At 42.2% G+C, this 19,362-nt stretch overlaps 1 protein-coding gene across 1 annotated transcript; it reads left to right on the top strand.

Moving 5' to 3' along the window:
- Positions 1-9,783: 9,783 nt before the first annotated feature.
- On the top strand, positions 9,784-17,960 carry LOC147894525 (glutamate receptor 3.4-like). The gene is made up of 6 exons (XM_087385327.1): positions 9,784-10,075; positions 10,224-11,572; positions 12,022-12,287; positions 16,662-16,693; positions 16,790-17,196; positions 17,584-17,960. Exons 1-6 carry the CDS (start codon positions 9,784-9,786, stop codon positions 17,950-17,952), a joined length of 2,715 nt encoding a protein of 904 aa, XP_087241453.1. The 3' UTR covers positions 17,953-17,960.
- Positions 17,961-19,362: the final 1,402 nt, after the last annotated feature.

Genomic DNA, 19,362 nt, shown 5'->3' with positions numbered 1-19,362 from the left:
TATCATCCCATTGGCATTGGAGGGTAAACATGGACTAAAAACACACTTGTATGGAGTATTAGTGCATGGATTTTGACTCTTTTGTGATGTATGGATTGACTGTTTGCATGAACACAGTAGTAACCAAGTGGCAACATCCATCATGAAAGCAATACAAAAGCTCAGAGATACATGTGGATGTTTACCTTGCACCTTGCGTATATAGGATGATAACTACTGGAAAGAAAACGAGAATAGATATGTATTTGGTTTATGCTCTATATTGGTTGGTTTGAAAATATTTGAAGGAGTGGAAGTTAGTTTCCTTCTTGTCGGCCATACACATGAAGACATTGATCAAATATTTAGTGTTATCTCTAGCAACTTAACGTCAAGGGAACATTGGAGGATATGACTTCTCGTATTGGGAAAAAAATCAGAAGTGGCTATCTCAGAGAGAATGGTTGATTGGACAGAATTCATAGAGTCACATTTAAAAAGAGGAGATTATGCATTAATAGGGCACACAAATCCAAACTATTTTTAGTTAAGCATGCATAATGATATTCCAGTGATGCAATGGAAGCACTACTCACTGGATAGAGATAATTTATGGAATGAGCCATCTTACTACTCCTTTAAGGAGAGGTTTTGGAAAGGAGGGGAAAGAGACCCACCAGGTGGAAGGAGGGCAATGATTTGGAGGTTTGGGGGAGGAGGAGGGAGGTTTGGAAAGAGAAGAGGAGATTTGGAGGCTCGCGAAACCAGAAGCAAGAGGAAAGCCCACGTGCAGGTTCGAAGAAGGAGGCTCGGGCATGGAGCAAGAGGAGGTTCACAAGAGGAGATCCCACATGGAGGTTCGGGAGTGCAAAGTACAATGACTATGCGCGTGATAGAAAGGTGGCAGAAACCAGAGTCTAGTCCAGTTCTGAGTGCCGTGTCATTGCGCCACGTGTCTCAGACTGCAACACTGTGCGATGACTGTGTCGACTGCATATTGCGCAATGTTGACTGCATGACACACAATGATGACTGCACGACATCCGGAGAGAGAGAGAGAGAGAGAGAGAGAGAGAGAGAGAGAGAGAGAGAGAGAGAGAGAGAGAGAGCAAAGAGAGTAGAGAGAAGATTAAGAGAAAAGGAGGAAGAGAATACAATATAATTTATATATTGTATTCTAATGTAATATATTTAAATATAAATTAAATAATATATTATATATTATACTAGAGAGAGAGAGAGAGAGAAACGTATAATGCAATATAATATATACAAGGTCATAGGATTGCTAGCAAATACTCCTTAACCCAAGAGTAAGACAACAATATAGAAGTGCAAAACCAACAAAGTACCACGCTGAAACCTGATGGTCTATAATATAATATCATGACCAAAGAGAGAGAGAGAGAGAGAGAGAGAGAGAGAGAGAGAACTATATAATACGCACAACCACACACCCACACATACACACACATACACAGACATAGAAATATATAATACAATATAATATATATATAGTATAATAGAATATATATTGCAAGCACAAAGGTACCTCCCCCTCTAGGTTCCCTCCCTCTTTGTTTCTTAGCAACAACTGCCTTTGAGCGGAACAATGTAGAGGTGGTGTTCTGCTCAAAGGCGGTTGTTGCTCCTTGACCAAGCTTTCCCTTTTTGAAAGGGGTTCCTTCAACGACTACATCAGTCTTTCAAGGTCGTCTTCCAGCACAAGCAAGCTCCCATTTTTGAGCCTTTGTTTGACACAGTTGTAGAAGGATAGATATTCATTGGCCGACTGCTTGACACCCATGTGCATGTGTGAGCTGCAAAGTTATGGAGGAAATGTAAAGTTATTGCAATGCAAGTCCATCATTTGCAAGATAGCTATGACATTATTTCCATATATATATATATATAAATCTGTGTGTGTGTGTGTGTGTGTGTGACTTTCTTATTGCTCTGCTACTATGCACCATAGGCAATTCCTCGCCGTCTAGCTTAGTTGAAGCTCAATTATGTTGAGCATGCACTAGCTACATGTGAGGGGCATTGGCAATACAGTGCAGCCCATGTCAAGGGAATACGTAGTAAGGGAAGGCTCTAGACGGCCTAGATCAATATCTGGGAGTTCAAAGAAGGTGATTGCAAAGGGAAACGCTCACAGAACCTACAAATCCTTGAAAAACACAGCAACACTCTTCGAAAATACGCACAAACTCTCAAAACTCACAAAGAAAGAGATAGAACAAGCGTGCTAGGTACAATCTCCCCCCGTAGGTGTGGTGCTCTCCTTCCACCTCCTATGTATTTATGTATATTCCCCAAAAAGCTTCCGAGCAAGAATCATACAAAAAGCTTCTAGAATAGCTGGATTTTTCTAAAAATAAATCTTTTTCTAACTTTAGTTTATACACTTAGCCAAGCCACTAATATTCCAAAATTCAAATATGTACATAGGCTTTTGTAATATCAAAAATTAGGCATAAGCCTTATTCATCCCCGCATCACTGGAGTTGCACCTACGTGCCCAAAATATGGCAGATCATGCTTGCCAAATGCCATCGCCCAATCAATTACTCTTCCCCTGGATTCACACGATCAATAGTAATGAAATATTTCAAGCATAAGATAACCTTGGAACTGATCACCACAATCAATCAACCTTTCATTATTATAGCAACGTGAAATCAATAAATCACAGATGAATGGTGCACACATGCGACACATACCATCTCATGGTGCACCTGATGCTATACATGAATAAAATTGTACGGATGGTGCACACATGCTACACATACCGTCATTGCGTAAGTGATGCACACAATGCTACACACTCATACAGCCGTCGCAACCGTATATCCAACCATGTAGGAGCACACGCGTCACTACGGAACAGCGAGCACACATGCATCAGCTGCACGTCAAAAATGCTAGATCTCACTAAAGTAAATACTGAAGGATTAAATTAATGGGATAATTCCAATTCTCGTAACATCCCTCTTGCTTGAAATCGCAATTGCCCTCAGTTGTGAGACAAAAAAGTAGTCAATAAATCAGGGTAGTGGTGAAAATATCGCTCGGGCATCCACTTAGCATCCTCAACGGGGTGGTTCTTAAATGTAAGAAGATAAATTGGATACGAGTTTCCACGTCTCGTTTGAGCGATTTGTTGATCAATGATCTGGTTTGGCTCTAAGAGCTAGGTCTCTCCTTGAAGCAACGATGCATCATTTAAAATAGGTGGAACTGGTGGGTCTCCATGGAAAGGTTTCAGGAGGTGCACATGAAAAGAATGATGAATTTTCCAATTGGGTGGTGGTAAATCGAGCCGATAGGCATTGTCATTAATGTGCTCCAAAACTTTAAAGGGACCATAGGATTTAGGGGCAAACTTAACTACAGGGTGTGTCTCAATACTCTTAAGTCTGCGCTTCTCAATATGTAACATGACTAGGTCACCTTTAGCAAATACAACTTTCTTTCTACCCTTGTTTGCATGTGCAATATACACAACATAAGCATGCTCGATATTATTTTTGACAGTAGTCAAAATGCTAGAGAAATCTTTAGTAAATCGATCAGCAACCTCTACTTGGTGCTTAAGGCAAGTCAATGGAGTAGGAATGGTCTTTCCATAGACAATTTGGAATGGAGATTTGCATGTAGCAAAGTGCTTAGTGTTGTTGTAGGCAAATTGTAGTATGTGTATAAATTTGTCCCATTTGCTTGGCTGAGCAGACACGTAAGCACGTAACATGTCACAAATAGTATTTTGTGTGACCTCGGTTTGGCCATTAGACTCGAGATGAAAAGCAGTGGAAAAATCTAACTTCGTACCAAGATTGTCAAAGAGTGCGGTCCAGAAGTTACTACAAAATTTACTATCCCGGTCTAACACGATTACTTTTGGAAGGCCATGGTGTATAAAGATGTCTTGATGAGCAAATGAGCAGCCTGAACTACGGTCAAGGTCTTCTTACAAGGAATAAAGTAAGCCTGCTTGCTAAATCTATCAATGAAAGTCCAAATCATATCAAAACCTGAGCTAGTTGTAGGAAATCCAGTAATAAAGTCCATAGAAATCTGCTCCCATGGGCCATTAGGAATTGGTAAAGGCATAAGTAAACCTTGATATTTGCCCTTGTAGCTCGACTTTTTGAAAGTTGCAACATCAACTTTAAGCTTAGGCTAGAAGAAATCTTGAATTACAATTTGATACGTAGTAGTGACGCCTCTATGTCCCATGTAGGGTGGCTGATGTACCTCTTCTAGTACCAAGCGTGAAATGGTGCAGTGATACACAAGTGCTTTTCGTAGAATAGATAGTCATTATGAATGGAATACGAGGCCATAGGGGTGCTATTAGCTTGCTTAATTTTATGCCAAATTTTTGAAAAGTCTCGATCAGTAGGATAGTCCGCCTTCATAGGCTTGAAAGGGTCTCCCTTGATGACTGAGATATTATTTATTCTAGGTCGACAACTCAGTGCATCGGCAACTACATTGTCTTTGCCTGGTTGATATTGGATCATCGGTTTAAAGCTATTAATAAAGGCAACCCATTTAATGTGCCGATCCAAGATCACCGACTGAGTAAGGAGATGTCTAAGACTCTGGTGATCAGTCTTAATGAGTAACTCAGAACCCATAAGATAGTGTTTCCAGAGTTTAAGGGCATGCACCACAGTGGCTAATTCTTTATCATATGTGGAATAGTTTAGCTCAATTGTTTTAATTTACGTGACTTGAATGCAATTGGATGGTTATCTTGCATGAGCGTAGCCCCAAAACCCTGTCCACTAGCATCAATAACCATGACAAAGAAGGGTCTCGTAAAGTTCGGCATGGTCAAAACTGGTGTGCGCGTCATTGCACCCTTAAGTCATTAAAAAGCTAAAGTGTGCTACTCACCCCAAGAGAAAGCACAAGTCTTACGTAGTAGTTCGGTCAATGGATCTGCCTTGTGTGCAAAATTTCTAACAAATCTGCAATAGAAGCTACACAGGCCTAGAAAAGATCGTAACTCATGGATATCTTTAGGTTGTGGCCAGTTTACTATCACTTCTACCTTCTTGGGATCTACTCGAATGGCTTCAACTGAAACAATGTGTCCAAGATATTCAATTTCAGGCTGGAAAAAAAGAACTTTTCTCCGGGTTGGCATACAGTTGGTTCTCATGTAAGAGAGAGAAAACAACATTCAAGTGTTTCTCATGTTCCTCCCGACTCTTGCTATAAATCATGATATCATCAAAGAAAACTACCACAAAGTCTTGATAGGGTAGGAAGATATGATTCATCATCCGACTAAATGTGGCAGGTGCATTGATCAATCCAAAAGGCATAACAAGAAATTCATAGTGACCAGTTTGGGTTCTAAAAGCAATCTTGAAAATATTGGGCTCGATCACTCGCACTTGATGATATCCTGACTTAAGGTCGATCTTGCTAAAAATTGTGGATCCTTTCAACTTGTCAAGTAGATCATCAACTCTTGGAATGGGGCATCGTTGTGATTTTATTTAAGGCATGATAATCGATGCACATTCGAAAAGTTCCATTTTTCTTCTTGATAAGGAGAACGGGTGCCCCAAATGGTGAGCTACTAGGTTAAATTAGGCCTCTAGCCAAAAGATCTTCTATTTGGGATTGAATCTCTTGCTGCTCAGTAGGATTGTGTCTATATGGTGATTTACACGGTGGTGCGCTACCTGGAATAAGGTCAATTTTATGATCCTCAGGTCTAGATTGAGGTAGGCCAGGGGGTAAGTCTTCCATAAAGCAATCGTCATATGTAGCTAGAAAAGGATCCAAAGGCTCTTGCTTAGTTTTCATAGTCTCAGGACTAGCCTCAATCTTATTAACCATAACCAGATATGTCTTCTCACATTTGCGCAAAGCTCTTTTAACTTGGGTATGTAACAATATAGGCCAAGAGGGAAGATTCTTGTCGCATTCTAGAGTCATAGTCTCAGTGCCTTGAGTCAAAGTAATGGTGCGTTCAAGATAATCAGGTTTGGCATTATGATCGACGCGCCAAGGCATCCTTAGAATGAGATCTTGCTCATGCAAAGGAGCAACTAAGAAATCACGGCTCTCAACTAATGGCCCTAAAGTCACCTCAAGATCCTTAACCATTTGTAAACAATTATAATTCGATCCTTAAAAAGCTGATTTGACTTTATATTTTGTTTTGATGGTTGCGAGCCCTAACTTTTCACTAAACGTTGTGAAATGTGTCATGATGTCATCGTAGTGAAGTCTTCACATGTCGCTTCTTCTTCCTTTGATGTCTCGTCTGCTTCTTCCATGCTCACTATCACTGGTGTTTGATGATTTGCTGCTTTCACTTTTTTCATCATCTCTGTCCTTCATACACTTCTTTGTGACTTCAATCATCTCTTTTAACACTCGATTTGTGCGTTCTTCGTTAGTTTATGCGTGTCACACATGTTCGCATCATGTACTCAAGTTCTTGCTCAAGGTCCCATGCATGATGTTTCCATGCAGCCAGTGAATCTGATGCATGCATAGGTTCCTCATCCTCAATCGATATAGGTGGCTTCCAAGTTGTCGTCACTTGGCATAGAGCATCTTCAATCTCTTGACGTTGTTGCTTCTCATGCTGATAGCGTTCTCGCCATTCTTCCTCAGTAAATGTCATCGATGTTGAACTTCTTCTTGACCAATGGTGATCATTTTCCACATCCTCATCATGATGTAGATCTTCAGGAGAACCTATCTCTAATGGAATACGCCTTCTAGACATAGTTAAGTATGTGCACGTGCAAAGAAGAAATCACTATGAAAGGAAATACACACAAACACAAGACCTATTTCAATTCAGTTTCCAAGCTTTGAAAGCGGCTATTTGTCAAATAGTATCTCTGTGGGCTCTCGAACTCACACGATTCCAACAAGTGAATTCATGTTGCAAGGTACAAAGCAAAGCTCGTGTCCGATAGCACTTGTAGACTGCCTCCTGCTCTTGTGAACACTTGCTTTTGAGATTCTCCTCTTCCAAAATCCGTTGGGTTGCTCCCTTGTTTGCGCTTTTGCCTTGAAGGATATCTTTATGACTAGGAACTTCAAAGAATAGAGCAACAAAGTGACTTGATCTAGTGGATAGTCACCAATTGTTAAGGGGACTTGAGCTAGAACAGTACTGGATGGGGGGCCTCCTGGGAAGTTTTTAAGAGCAATCTCCCAAGGCTTCCTCGCGCACAGCCAATGCCAAGGACTATGCCTTGGTCGTATGCTTGGAAGAGCTAAGGCGCAGGTGTGCCTTTACAAGCTTCGACCTGTCTACGTACGACCGACTTCTTTTGCTGTAATTTTTTTTTCTTCGCCACACGTTTTCCTGCATGCGAGCCATTTTGCGCTGTTCGCTTCTGCTATATGGTATGAACCAAAGCATTTGAAAAGTCTTCCCAAAAAATACACAATGAAACAACTTTATGAGCGTTGCTTACAAAAGAAATGCGAATGGATTCCAAATAAAGAAGGTTTGACAAAGGTGGAAATGAGTAGCATTGTTTGTAGTTATAAAAAGAAGCATGGCTATGATGTTGAAAAATGTATCACATCCCTGATCCTTGCACATATTAAACGTCATTTGGATAGGCTTGACCCATTAGGTGAAAATGCAATATTAGAATCTGATGACTCTGAAAGAGATTTAGAAGCATAGAATAATATATTGTATGCCTTGTTCTCAAAAAATGGTGTATCTTTACACCACATTCAAATATATTATTCAATCAAATGGTGTATCTATACACCACCTATATATTGAATTCAATAAACTCTTTCGATATATTGCATATTGAGTGGAGGTCCACAACATTTTTAGCTTTATTAGCCCTATTTGTATGGGTGTGATCCAACATTATAACTCCAACATTAGAATGCCGCTCCAACATTATAACTCCATTATGGGTTGCTTGATTATTTTACTCAAAATATGCTATCCTCAATTGAGTGTACCTCAACACTTAAAGGATCCCAAATCATTGTTCCCAAAGATTGATGTTGACCTTTATTCTACTTTCCAAAGAGTGATACCGGACTTTAGTATTTTGTTGTTGCCTCTTGTGATGAGGTCATCCACACCATCCAGATTGTTTTTGTATTTCTACACCTGAGAATACTAATATGTGGTGAACCATGTGGTGAAGTAGGAAGAATGTATTGAGAATAGATAAGTTGTTGCCTTAAAATTTTGTTAATCCTATATTTTCAAGCCCTTAATGCTTGCTCTTGAGACCTACTAAAATTTAAGTGATTGCTTGAGACCATATAAAGATATCTTGAGTCGGCATACCAAATGCTTAGACCCTTCTTGCATAAGAGATTAAGGTACCTTCCTATACAAAATGGGGTGGACATGCACAACATCAACTCAATTTGTCTGTAGATATTCGTGAATCAGGCCAAAGGTCTGGGGTTTAGAGACCATAAATTCCACTCGTAGATACAAGAGATACTTGACGGAATCCCTTCAAACAACAATAACAAAGAATACTTGGAGCACTAACAAAAACATGCATGAAGGCTAAGGGTGTTTATGGACTTAGCACGCTATGGGCCGGGCATGCCCAAGGATCATGGATGGGCAAGATTGCCTGCCTATGTCCAACCCATGGTTGCTCCATGGTAAGGCATAGGTACACAGTCTAAAACACCTAAAAGAGTAGCATCAACACAATCACACAACAAGGAACTTCCTTTTCAAAGAAAGCACAGCAATGTACAATTGCATGTAGATCACATATGGTACGACCCAAACAAGAAAGATGTGCTTTGCACTGGACAGACTGCTCATCCTTCTTTTACTAAATCATTAGCACTTCACATCAAATATACTGAGTTTGCAGGGTCCATTATGGAAATGCCACCTGTTTTGTGCTTATTGTCAAGCCTAATCTCTGTTCTGTTGCTGAAGTTCTTTCATGCTCATTTCTGTTGTAATTCCTCCCCTTCAATGAACCATAATTGGCATTGTTTTTTGACGTCAAAATCTGAGCACAGAAGCAAAGAGCCTTTCAACTTTGCAGGACAATATGCCAAGATTTGGCTTCACTTAACCACAAATAATTCACAGACCCTGTAAAAGAGTTTCCGAGTTTGGGGACCTGGTGAGAACATTTTTCTGCTCGCCCCACAACGAAATCTCTAGATGGAAAAACGTAGATTATGCTCCTGAGAAAGCAGAAATCAAAATGCATCACAGAAGAGTAAGGAATTGGAAATGCAACAGAATTCTTTCTTCAGGTGGACGACTTGGTTCTGGAGCATGCTAAGGATGTGGCTGCCACTAATAACACTCTCTTTTGCTCACAGCCCAAAAAGTAAGTATCTGGACATGTAAATTGTTAAGGAACTAGAGACTTTTGCTCTTTGTTGGAAAACGTGCATCTATACAATGTGCTTGGCATCCCTGCTCCATCAAGCAATCTACTAACTACTACATGCAAAAATGAAGCAAACTTTTCCACACAAAATCTGGTGGTCAGGGATTTTGGAATTGCTGCTCCATCAAGCAATCTACCACAAGCAGTGTCTCCAAACAGGGAGATGATAAAGGTCTGTAATCTGGGAGAGTGTGTGTGTGAGTGTTCTCAAATTTGAGCTCTGAAATCCATTGTCCAATTGTTTTCTTCTACTTGGCTCACTTAGCTTCTCCTCTGCAATTTTCTGTTGTGCCAATTGCTTGCTTCTCTTCTTTGCAGTTGAGCTCCATAGCCTCTATCCCATCCCAACCTCAGTACAGTTTGCTCAATTTTCCTGCCATCCAATTCATCAACAATGCCAGACCGGTTCCTCTGTTCCCCTCGCCCTTCCTATCCTCTCCATCTTCTCTTCCTCCTCTTTGCTTTCGGGTTCATTTTTGTCAACTCATCGGATAACTTCACTGTCCCTTCCACCGTGACCATAGGAGCTCTGTTGGGATTCAACAGCACCATCGGCCAAATTGCGAAACAAGCCATCCAGCTTGCTGTCGACGATGTGAACAAGGCCGAAAACTTGCTAAATGGGTCGAAACTGGTGCTTGAAATGTTCGATTCTGGTTGTATGCCTGTCCAAGGGGCTGCCGCTGGTATCCTCACCTCAATCCTCACCGACGTACTAATCGGCTTTCGTTTTCTTTTTCCTTGTAAAACTATCTATCGTTTGCCGTCGATTTTTGTATTCTCGTCCTTGATGGAACAATACTCATTCTCGAAATTAAACTTTGATTGATTCAGCTGTGGAACTTATTAACAAGGAAGTGGTCGCCATCGCGGGGCCTCAATCTTCTGCAGTTTCTCGGTTCGTTGCACACATGGGAAACTCTGCACAGTTGCCCCTTGTCTCGTTCGGAGCGACGGACCCGAGCCTCACAGAAAGCCAATACCCTTTTCTAATTCGCGTTTCGCATAGTGATGCAGTGCAGATGAACGCCGTGGCAGCCCTGATTGTAAATTACAACTGGCGGCAAGTTGTGGCATTGTATACAGACGATGACTACGGAGTTAACGGAGTTGCAGCACTAGCTGATTCACTGCAACAAATGGGGAGCGCATTAGTGGAAAAGGTAGCCTTTGTTCCATGGATGCACCAGCACCGCATCGGGAGAGAGCTAACACGTCTAACAGATTTGCAAGCTCGAATTTTCGTGGTACACACCACCCAAACTATGGGATTTCAGATTCTTAGTGAAGCATCTCGCCTGCGCATGTTGGATAAGGGGTATGTCTGGATTGTTACGGACCTCGTCGCTACGAGTTTGGGAAGGACGGACGTTCCTTCCAAATTTGTGGCGTCGATCCAGGGCATTCTTGGGACGCGCAGATACATTCCTCCTTCTTCACAGCTCAAATCTGTCTTGAATGAATGGGAAAACCGCTACCAAGCACAGTCGCAAATCGATCCAAGCCAATTGAACGCCTACGGATTGTATGCGTACGATGCCGTCTGGACAATCGCCCGGGGCATTTCTGCATATCTGCAAGAGAAGCGGGACTTCATCTTTGCGGAACCCACAGAGCTACCCATGAATTCGGGGGGCGATTCTGAGTTAGCACGCATGAAGATCTTCGCAGGGGGGTTGGTGATGAGGGAGAAGATTTTGCAGACAAGATTCAGGGGCACATCTGGATTCATAGAGTTCAACGAAGACGGTGACATTGAGGATGTAGCTTTTGAATACATCAACATGGTCGGAAACAGTCCGCGAGTGGTCGGCTACTGGTCAAATCAAACTGCTGTCTCTGCTCTTCCTTCGGATCAAATCAAGCTGGCTGTAACGTCCAATGTTACAAATTCCACTACACTACCGATAATCTGGCCGGGTGGTGGCTCGATGCCGCCAGAAGGGTGGGTGCTCCCAAGCAGACCCCTCAGAATTGGCGTGCCTAGAAAGCAAGGTTTTCGTGAGATTGTGGGAGAAACTTCTGATGCAAAGAACGGCACTTCATTCACTGGGTTTTGCATAGATGTCTTTGAGGCTGCCATCAAACACCTTCCATACCCCGTCACGTACGTTTACTATGGATTTGGTAGCAACGATTCAACACCCAGTTATGGCGAGCTGGTCCAAAACTTGGTCGATCAGGTTTGTACACCAATAGCTTTGATTTTTTCGCAATTTCTGGCCGCCATACAAATGACTGATTTTCATTTCATGAAAGAATGCATTTGCTAACATTTGCCCTCCAACGAGCTCCGAAAACTTGAAAATATGCAGACGTTGTCTCTAGAGGCTATTATGGTTTATATTTGACAAGGAAGAAGGATGCAATGCGCACACATTAAAGTGCTCTTAACTTATCAATATCAACAACGCCGTTGTCTTTTGGATTGCTCATTTAGACGCTTGATCCGAAATTGAAATGCTTCAGTATCTCACGGTTATCTGAAAAGATTGTACATACGCTTTTGCAGCTATATGATGCTCTTGTTAGAGGCATAACAGTAACGGCAGAACGCTTGAAACTGATTGAGCTTACGCAACCATTCATTGAATCTGGGATTCTGGGCTGGTGTTTGTGAATTGGTATGCAGGTATATGATGCTCTTGTTGGAGATATAACAATAACCGCAGAACGCTTGAAAGTAATTGATCTTACGCAACCATTCATCGAATCTGGACTGGTGGTACTAGCACCAGTCACAGACACGCAAGCAAACAATCCATGGGCCTTTCTTCGACCATTTACTACAACTATGTGGTGCACAACGCTGGGATTCCTTTTGTTTACAGGTTTCATTATTTGGACACTGGAGCACAAAGTAAATAAAGACTTTCGAGGAGCTGCTACTGTCGTATCGTATGTGCTTTGCCTGTTTCCCCTTGTCTCCCCATAAGCTTCTTTATTGTCTATCTGAGTGCTTCAGTTGTGAAATTTCATATGTTTAGTCATCAAGGATTCCTTTTTTTATAAAAAAGCTGAGCTTTTCCAGACAATTATTCAAACTTTATAATTTGAACAAGCATCCCTTTTACTGTACTACTGCACCGTTTAGTCAATGTGGGGTCTCTTTTGATCAGGTCCTTCAAGAGACGGCATAAGGAAGCTCGACCAAGAGGAGCATCTTAGAAGTAAGATCCACCTGTAATGCCAGCGAGTTAAAATATTGCCGGTCGCTTCCATCATGTTCTCCATGTAATATAGGGGAGCTATTGCAAGCAGATTTTCATGAGCTTGGGGTATGGACTTAAGCTGACTATTTGAACTGCAATAAACCAATTACCTTCTTTCCACTCCTGCACTCTTGTCACCTTTACTCTTGCTCTCTCGTCACATGCAATCTTTGGAAAAGCCCTTGCAGCACTGGACTGGTATCACAGGCTGACCTTGGGCTTGCTGTTTCCGATAGCGGCTTCATTCCCATTTTGCAAGCGGCTCTACAGCTTGAAATAGGGCACCTTTTGCAAGGTGTAGCAACATTGCTCATGCAGGTGAGAAAGTTAATGTGGAGCAGACAAGACAATAGGAGATAGTAAGCCCCTCCAAAATGACTGCAAGAGTCTCCACCACAGAATCCAATTGAACGCACATGTCTTTTATTGGCTTAGTTAATAGCAAAGCTTGCCACTATGGATACCCCACAGGACCAGCCAGCTGCTGACTTTCCGTCATGATTATGCTCTTATGGCTTGTTGAAGAGTCTCCCTGGCTCTAATGCCAGGTTGGTAAATCAATCTGAAAATGGGACTTGCTTGAAAGGTCATGCCAAAACCACACTAACACAGCGGAAAATGAATCGACCACGTGATCACATTTAAGATCTAGGTCCTATTCAATGTGCATTGTGCACACATGTAGAGGAACGAATTCCACACGCAGATCTATCTGAAGTAGACAGAAAGGTATGGCAACCAATATGTGAATAGAAATGCCCACTGAAAGAATCAAAACAATCACACTCACAACATACACTATGTGGACAGCAGGATGTTGCTCCACTGGTGCTGGACCTGAGTCCACGAACGGTTGCCCAGTCTTCTACTCATTCCTTCTGCCGTGTGCCTCTCAAAGGAGGTCTTCTATGTCTTACGTAGGAGCCCCGAAATGCCTTATCAGCTCCTTATCTGCACCTCTGTATTTTGCTCACTGGATGAGCTCTACACACATGCTAAGGTCTGCTGCTGGTGGTGGTGCCTCTGCTGCACCCTGTTTCTGCCCGTGTCTCCACCCTCTCAAGTGCCAGGTTGCACTGTTGGAGGCTGGAACTGTGGCTAGATTCTCTGCCTTGCTGCTGCCTTTCACTGCCCTCTCTAATGCCTGCTGTGCACTTCTGAGGAGCTGTTTTGCAGCCTGCAAAGGGCTAGACTGAATGCTTGTCTTCCCCCAATGGGGGACTCATATAGGGCACAATGGCCCCCAGAAATGGCTGACCCAATTAGGGTTTGGCCGACTGAGTTGGCTGGCTGGCAGACCCAGCCTGTAGACTGGCCAACCAGCCCTAGGTTGGGCCTATAAGACCCCCCACCTATTCAATATTCAGGCTCGGCTTTGCCCCAGCTCCACTGCCCACATTTGGCTGTGTCTGCCTATATGCAGGCCTTTGTGCAGCCCTCCATGACCCTTCATTGGGGCCATAGCATGGCTGCAACCCTGCCCCATAACAATGCCCATGTGTGACCCATGGATGGCCAACACCTTGGCTGTCCCATGAAGGACAGATTTCTCCTCAATAAGAACAAGTACGTGCTGCCCACATGACAGCCTCTACTCAATCCTTATTCCCCCTATCACTCACCCTATCTGCTCCCTGGGAAGAGTGCCCAGGAACACGTCGAAGGCATCCCCATGTCTGGTCCAAACACACTTTTAACTCCAGCAATCTGCTCTCTCATGGCATGGTCCTGATGACTGGAAATTGCTCCTTGCATTGTCCACTCTGCACCTGAGCCATACTAGTTGCCCTCCAATTATCTAACATGAATATCTCCATCCAAAAGCTTTGGCTGTGTTCACATCATTGCTCTGGTATGAGCAATCCTCAGGTTTGGATCCGAAGTCTTCGAAGGTACCATCCATACTCTCCTCCTATGGCTTCCCATCTCTGACATGAAGTCTTCTACTGAATCTACTACTGAATCTCCATCATTCTACAACCGGATCTCTTTGGCGTGGTGTCTTTAACAACTAATCTTGTCATCTTTGCGGCCTTCAAGAAGTCCATGCCATCAGCTCTCTCAGTCATCAAACAAGAGGCATCACATGCCTCTGCTATGAAGCTGCCTCCAAAAATGGTGGGATGCTTTGGAGTGTTAGGTTGGCCTAGAGTTCTCAGCAAGGAGAAGAGAGGTTAAAAGACCAACTAGACAAGCAGATCACGAGGACTGGAAACTAAACTTACTAACTTATACATTGACTACCATCCACAATAATCTGGATAGAAGAAATACATTCGTTACCTGAAACCTTTATGATGTGGCTTTGCGGTGCCATATCATTTGGCTTGTGAGGGCAATCACAAGCCATATGACCTCGTTGCATGCACTTGTAACAAAGGTTGCCCTTTGGATCCTTCAGCCTTGTGTTTTATGAATGAGGATTGAGCAACAAACGGGGAAGATAAAGCAGTGGGTCCTTTGACACTTTCCTACAGAAATGTTCATTCATGGTTGATGATTGAGCAACAGACATGAATAATAAAGCAGTGGGTCCTTTGAAGCCTTGCTCTCTTTTCTATGAAGATATCATGCGGCAGCTCACCTTTTTTTCTCCTTTGAAACCGTGATAGTGTTGTGTACACCTTTGCATACCATATGGCATCTTTGAGGGAATTCACCTGGTTCTTAACGATATCCATTTGACAGTCCAAGGATAAATATATTACAATGTTGCGTTGAAGGAATGTTGCCCATTGTGGCGCCCATTGTGGCTACTATGTTCGTGTATTCTTAGACATACATGTTGAAAGCTCTCAGTAATTTTGAAAGCATTCCACAAAAAAGTTTCCTTGAAACTCAGCCCAAGCCTTGGGCTTCAGAGTTGGGTCTATCCACTGAGTAAAGCCTTCCCCTCCAAGTGGAATTGCACCGGGAAGGTGCCAATCCTCCAGAAATTTATGGATATATATAACACATGTGTCTATATACTCCTTTTGTTTATCCTTCTTTTCCATAAAGTACAGCTCTACCTAGAAAGTGGGCGAGTGAAAAGGAAAAGAAGTAGAATGCTGATCTTTGAGGGCTTGTATGATTAAGGGCCACACATGTTGGCAAAAAGGATGATTGCCTGCACGCTGCCAAAGCTTCAATTTGCTCTACGGCATGCTTTGAGGCTATAGTAAACCCAGTATAGCTGCTTATGCGTGGGCAGTGATGATGACATAAGCATTGCTTTGCTTGCTAGGTATGTCTACCTTTTGTTTTTCAAAATTTTTTTGTTAGAATTCCGGACTTCAGAACAAAAAACTGAATTTGTACAATTGGATATATTCCAGTCTTACAAAGGTATATAATAAACCAATGGAAACTTACACAAGATTCAGGGTCCAAGCAACAGCGCCTGTGATAGACTGAGATGTCATGATGCTGCCTAGCTCCATTAGCTAATACTGAAGAAACCAATCTCTACAATGATCGATAGCCAAATAAAGAGTGTCAAGCCTCCGAAGCCTCGGCCCCCTCTCCCACCAGAATGCTATATTCAGCAGGACTCGACTCAACTTAAACCAGCCATCAGTCTATACTCTCTTTATCCCTGAAGTTTATGTACTTAGACTCGACTCAACTTAGACCAGCCATCAGTCTATACTCTCTTTATCCCTTGTAATCACTCTCCCCTTAAACTTAATAATAAATTTTTTGCTCTCTAGGACTTTCTCTGACCCTATCCCATGTTTGTATGGCGTTCCTTCTTAATTTGATTCGAGTCCTGACTTATTTATGTAGTCAGCTATACGGATTCCTTGGGAAATTTGAGCAAAGAAAGTCCTTGTAATTATTCTCCCTTAAAATAAAATAGAAAAATTGGCTCTCTCCTCCTTTTCAGGACTTCCTATTGCCCTATAAGGAACCTGTTCAAGGTTTTTGGATATATATCCTTCCGTCCTGTTGGTGGGTTCTTTGACATAAGTACGGGGAAAAGCGTTTTTTATGGAAGTCAGGGAGAGTGCCAAATCAGTGAATATGTGTAATTCCTGTTTTTTGCAAAATTGGTAATCGGATGCTGTGGTCTGTGCAGGTTCACTTTTTCGACTCTGTTCTTTTCACACAGTAAGCATCTTAACCATTCCACACTTGGGAGTTACGGCTTATGGAAAGAGAGAGTGTTGGGTGAATTAACTGATCAGCACTTCATTTGATATGCAGGAGAGGATCCCCGAAGTTGCCTTGGTCGAATTGCTTTGATTGTGTGGCTATTTGTTGTGTTGATAATCAATTCAAGCTATACAGCAAGTCTCACATCAATCCTAACAGTTGAGCAGCTTACTCTTGGCATACAAGGACTTGACAGCTTACTCCAGACAAATCTTCCCATTGGCTTTCAAACAGGATCGTTTGTTCAAAAATATCTAACTGATTTAGGTGTAAGCTCAGAAAGACTGAAGAATCTGAGCTCACGGGAAATGTATAAAACAGCACTCGACATGGGCCCACATCACGGGGGAGTGGCTGCAATTGTCGATGAGCTTCCCTACATTCAGATGTTCCTATTTTATCACTGCGAAAATTATTCAATCGCCGGTCAAGAATTCACAAAAAGTGGCTGGGGGTTTGTAAGTAGCGAATCGTTACTAACCTGTCCGATAATTCTGAGAAGTTTAATATTTATTGTTGGAATCGAAGAAAATGAAAGGTATTACCGGTGGCGAGGCGTGGGGATGACGTGTATGCGTGTATTTAAATTCTTGACCCCGGAAGAAGATTCTTTTCTTGGTACTGAGATCGTAAATGAGACTTTAAGATCACTTCCTCGAGAACCTTGAAAGAAAACAAACCTAGAAGAAGTGAGAATTCTATTTGCAGAAGAACGAATGAACGAAAGAGGATAGCAGCTTGGAGTAGCATTGGAATACTCATTTTGTAATGATAGCTCTTCTTTTCAATGTTTGCAGTAACATGGCTGTCGTGACTGTAATGAGCTGTCCTTGCATTTGGAGCAGGGCTTCCCTCGAGGATCACAGATTACAGCCGACGTGTCGGAAGCGATCCTGAATATGTCACGGAGCGGGGAGCTACAGAGGATTCAGAAGAAATGGATCAACGACAGTTCGTGCGGGAGCAACCAGGGGGCGGAGGCATTTCGATTGGATTTGAAGAGCTTCTGGGGGCTCTTCTTGGTAATGGGGATGTTATCGATAGTGTGTCTGTTGGTGTATATGGGGAGGTTGGTGTGGGAATTCAGGCAGATTGCGGCGTCAACAGGGCGTGGGAAGACGTGCAGGGAGTTCCTCAAGTTCGTAGCAAAGACAGAGAACCATGACAGGAAGAAGTCCGAGGAGAAGAACAAGAAGCATAAGGAGAACAAGTAGAGGAACAACAAAACGTAACTACCCAATACCCATTTCTCAAATCTTTCTGTAATCAATTCTTCTTCTTCCAATTAACATTCGAATGCTTCTTCATCTCTTCCTCCAGCTGCTTTCAAAACAGGCCCTTGTCAAATTCCATTCCGAAGCAACCGCGCATGAAATCAGCAGCAAATTCAGATACATCCTCCAGGAGAAGAAGAAGAAGAAGATTACCACTCCAAAACTTCGTCTGTTTCAGAAGAAACCTTTATGCACCAGTTCCAATCCGAGCTTTGCAGCAGCAAACACGTCTATCTTCTTCAGGAAGAACATTGTTTCCAACTCACTCGACGATTCTTCGTGTGCTACTTAATTTCTGAGTAGTGAATGAGTAGTCCAGAGTCTTCATGAGAACAAACAAGTAGTCTGTCTACAAGCATCTCACTACTGAAATAAGTTTCATCCTTTCTCAACCTCTCCCACTCGAAAAGCATCAACAACATTTGTATAATCTTTTTTACGAGTCAAAACAACATCTCGGTGATTCTCTTCCCAAAGAACATTTATTAATATCTTCCAAAAGAAACATTTGTGCACCCAGAAGCAGCAGCTTTGCAGCAAAGACATATTCTGAAAGGAAGACAAGAAGAAGAAGAAAATTGTTCCCCAACTCTCTTGTGACAATTCATCCTGTGCTACCTCATTTCTGAATAGTGAATACAACTCCTATGAGAACAAATAAGTAGTCAAGAGTCCTATTAGCAAATTACTACTGAAACAAATTTCGTCCTCTCACTCTCGAAAAGCATCAACAACATTTGGAGACATTTTTTACAAATCAAAAGTCTGGAAACAACATCTCGGTGATCTTTTCCAAAAGAAACATTTGCTGCATCCATTTCAATCCCAGGTAGCAGCTTTTGCAACAAACACAGACATCCTGAAAGAAAGAACAGAAGAGCAAGATTGTTCCCCAATTCACTTACGGCAGCTGCATCCATTTCAATCCCAGATAGCAGCTTTTGCAACAAACACAGACATCCTGAAAAGAAAGAACAGTAGAGGAAGATTGTTCCCCAATTCACTTACGGCAGTTCTTCCTATGCTTCTTCATTTCTGCCATCTGTGAATCCAATACACTGCTTCCAATAACATACTAATCATCAATCAGGTTGATGAACCGTGAGAACTAGTCTACAATTGCTCACCAATATGGTATTGAATAGGGAAAACCTTTTATGGCATCAAGAAGTTAGTTTAATTCTCTTTCACCCTCTCACATTCTAAAAGCAGCAACCCAAGTCTTTCAAAATTCCCCCTCCTTGCCAGATTGTTGCCCTCCCTTTATGCAAAATTTAATAGGGTAAGATGCTTCTCATATGAACAAATCAATCAAAATTACTATGAGAAGTAACATGGACGCCTCTCTCT

Source organism: Dipteris shenzhenensis, chromosome 14, assembly GCF_047967505.1.
Source record: "Dipteris shenzhenensis isolate YYH24624 ecotype China chromosome 14, Dip_SZ_1.0, whole genome shotgun sequence".
Classification (NCBI taxonomy): Eukaryota; Viridiplantae; Streptophyta; class Polypodiopsida; order Gleicheniales; family Dipteridaceae; genus Dipteris; species Dipteris shenzhenensis.
Note: the sequence above shows the minus strand (reverse complement) of the source record. Positions and strands in the feature narration are given on the sequence as shown.

Bases quoted from the DNA above. Each gene is read 5' to 3' on its own strand.
- LOC147894525 (XM_087385327.1), top strand. From the start codon at position 9,784: ATGCCAGACCGGTTCCTCTGTTCCCCTCGCCCTTCCTATCCTCTCCAT. The intron at 11,573-12,021 runs GTTTGTACACCA...ATTGGTATGCAG, and splicing joins TCCAAAACTTGGTCGATCAG to GTATATGATGCTCTTGTTGG. The intron at 12,288-16,661 runs GTATGTGCTTTG...TGGTCTGTGCAG, and splicing joins GGAGCTGCTACTGTCGTATC to GTTCACTTTTTCGACTCTGT.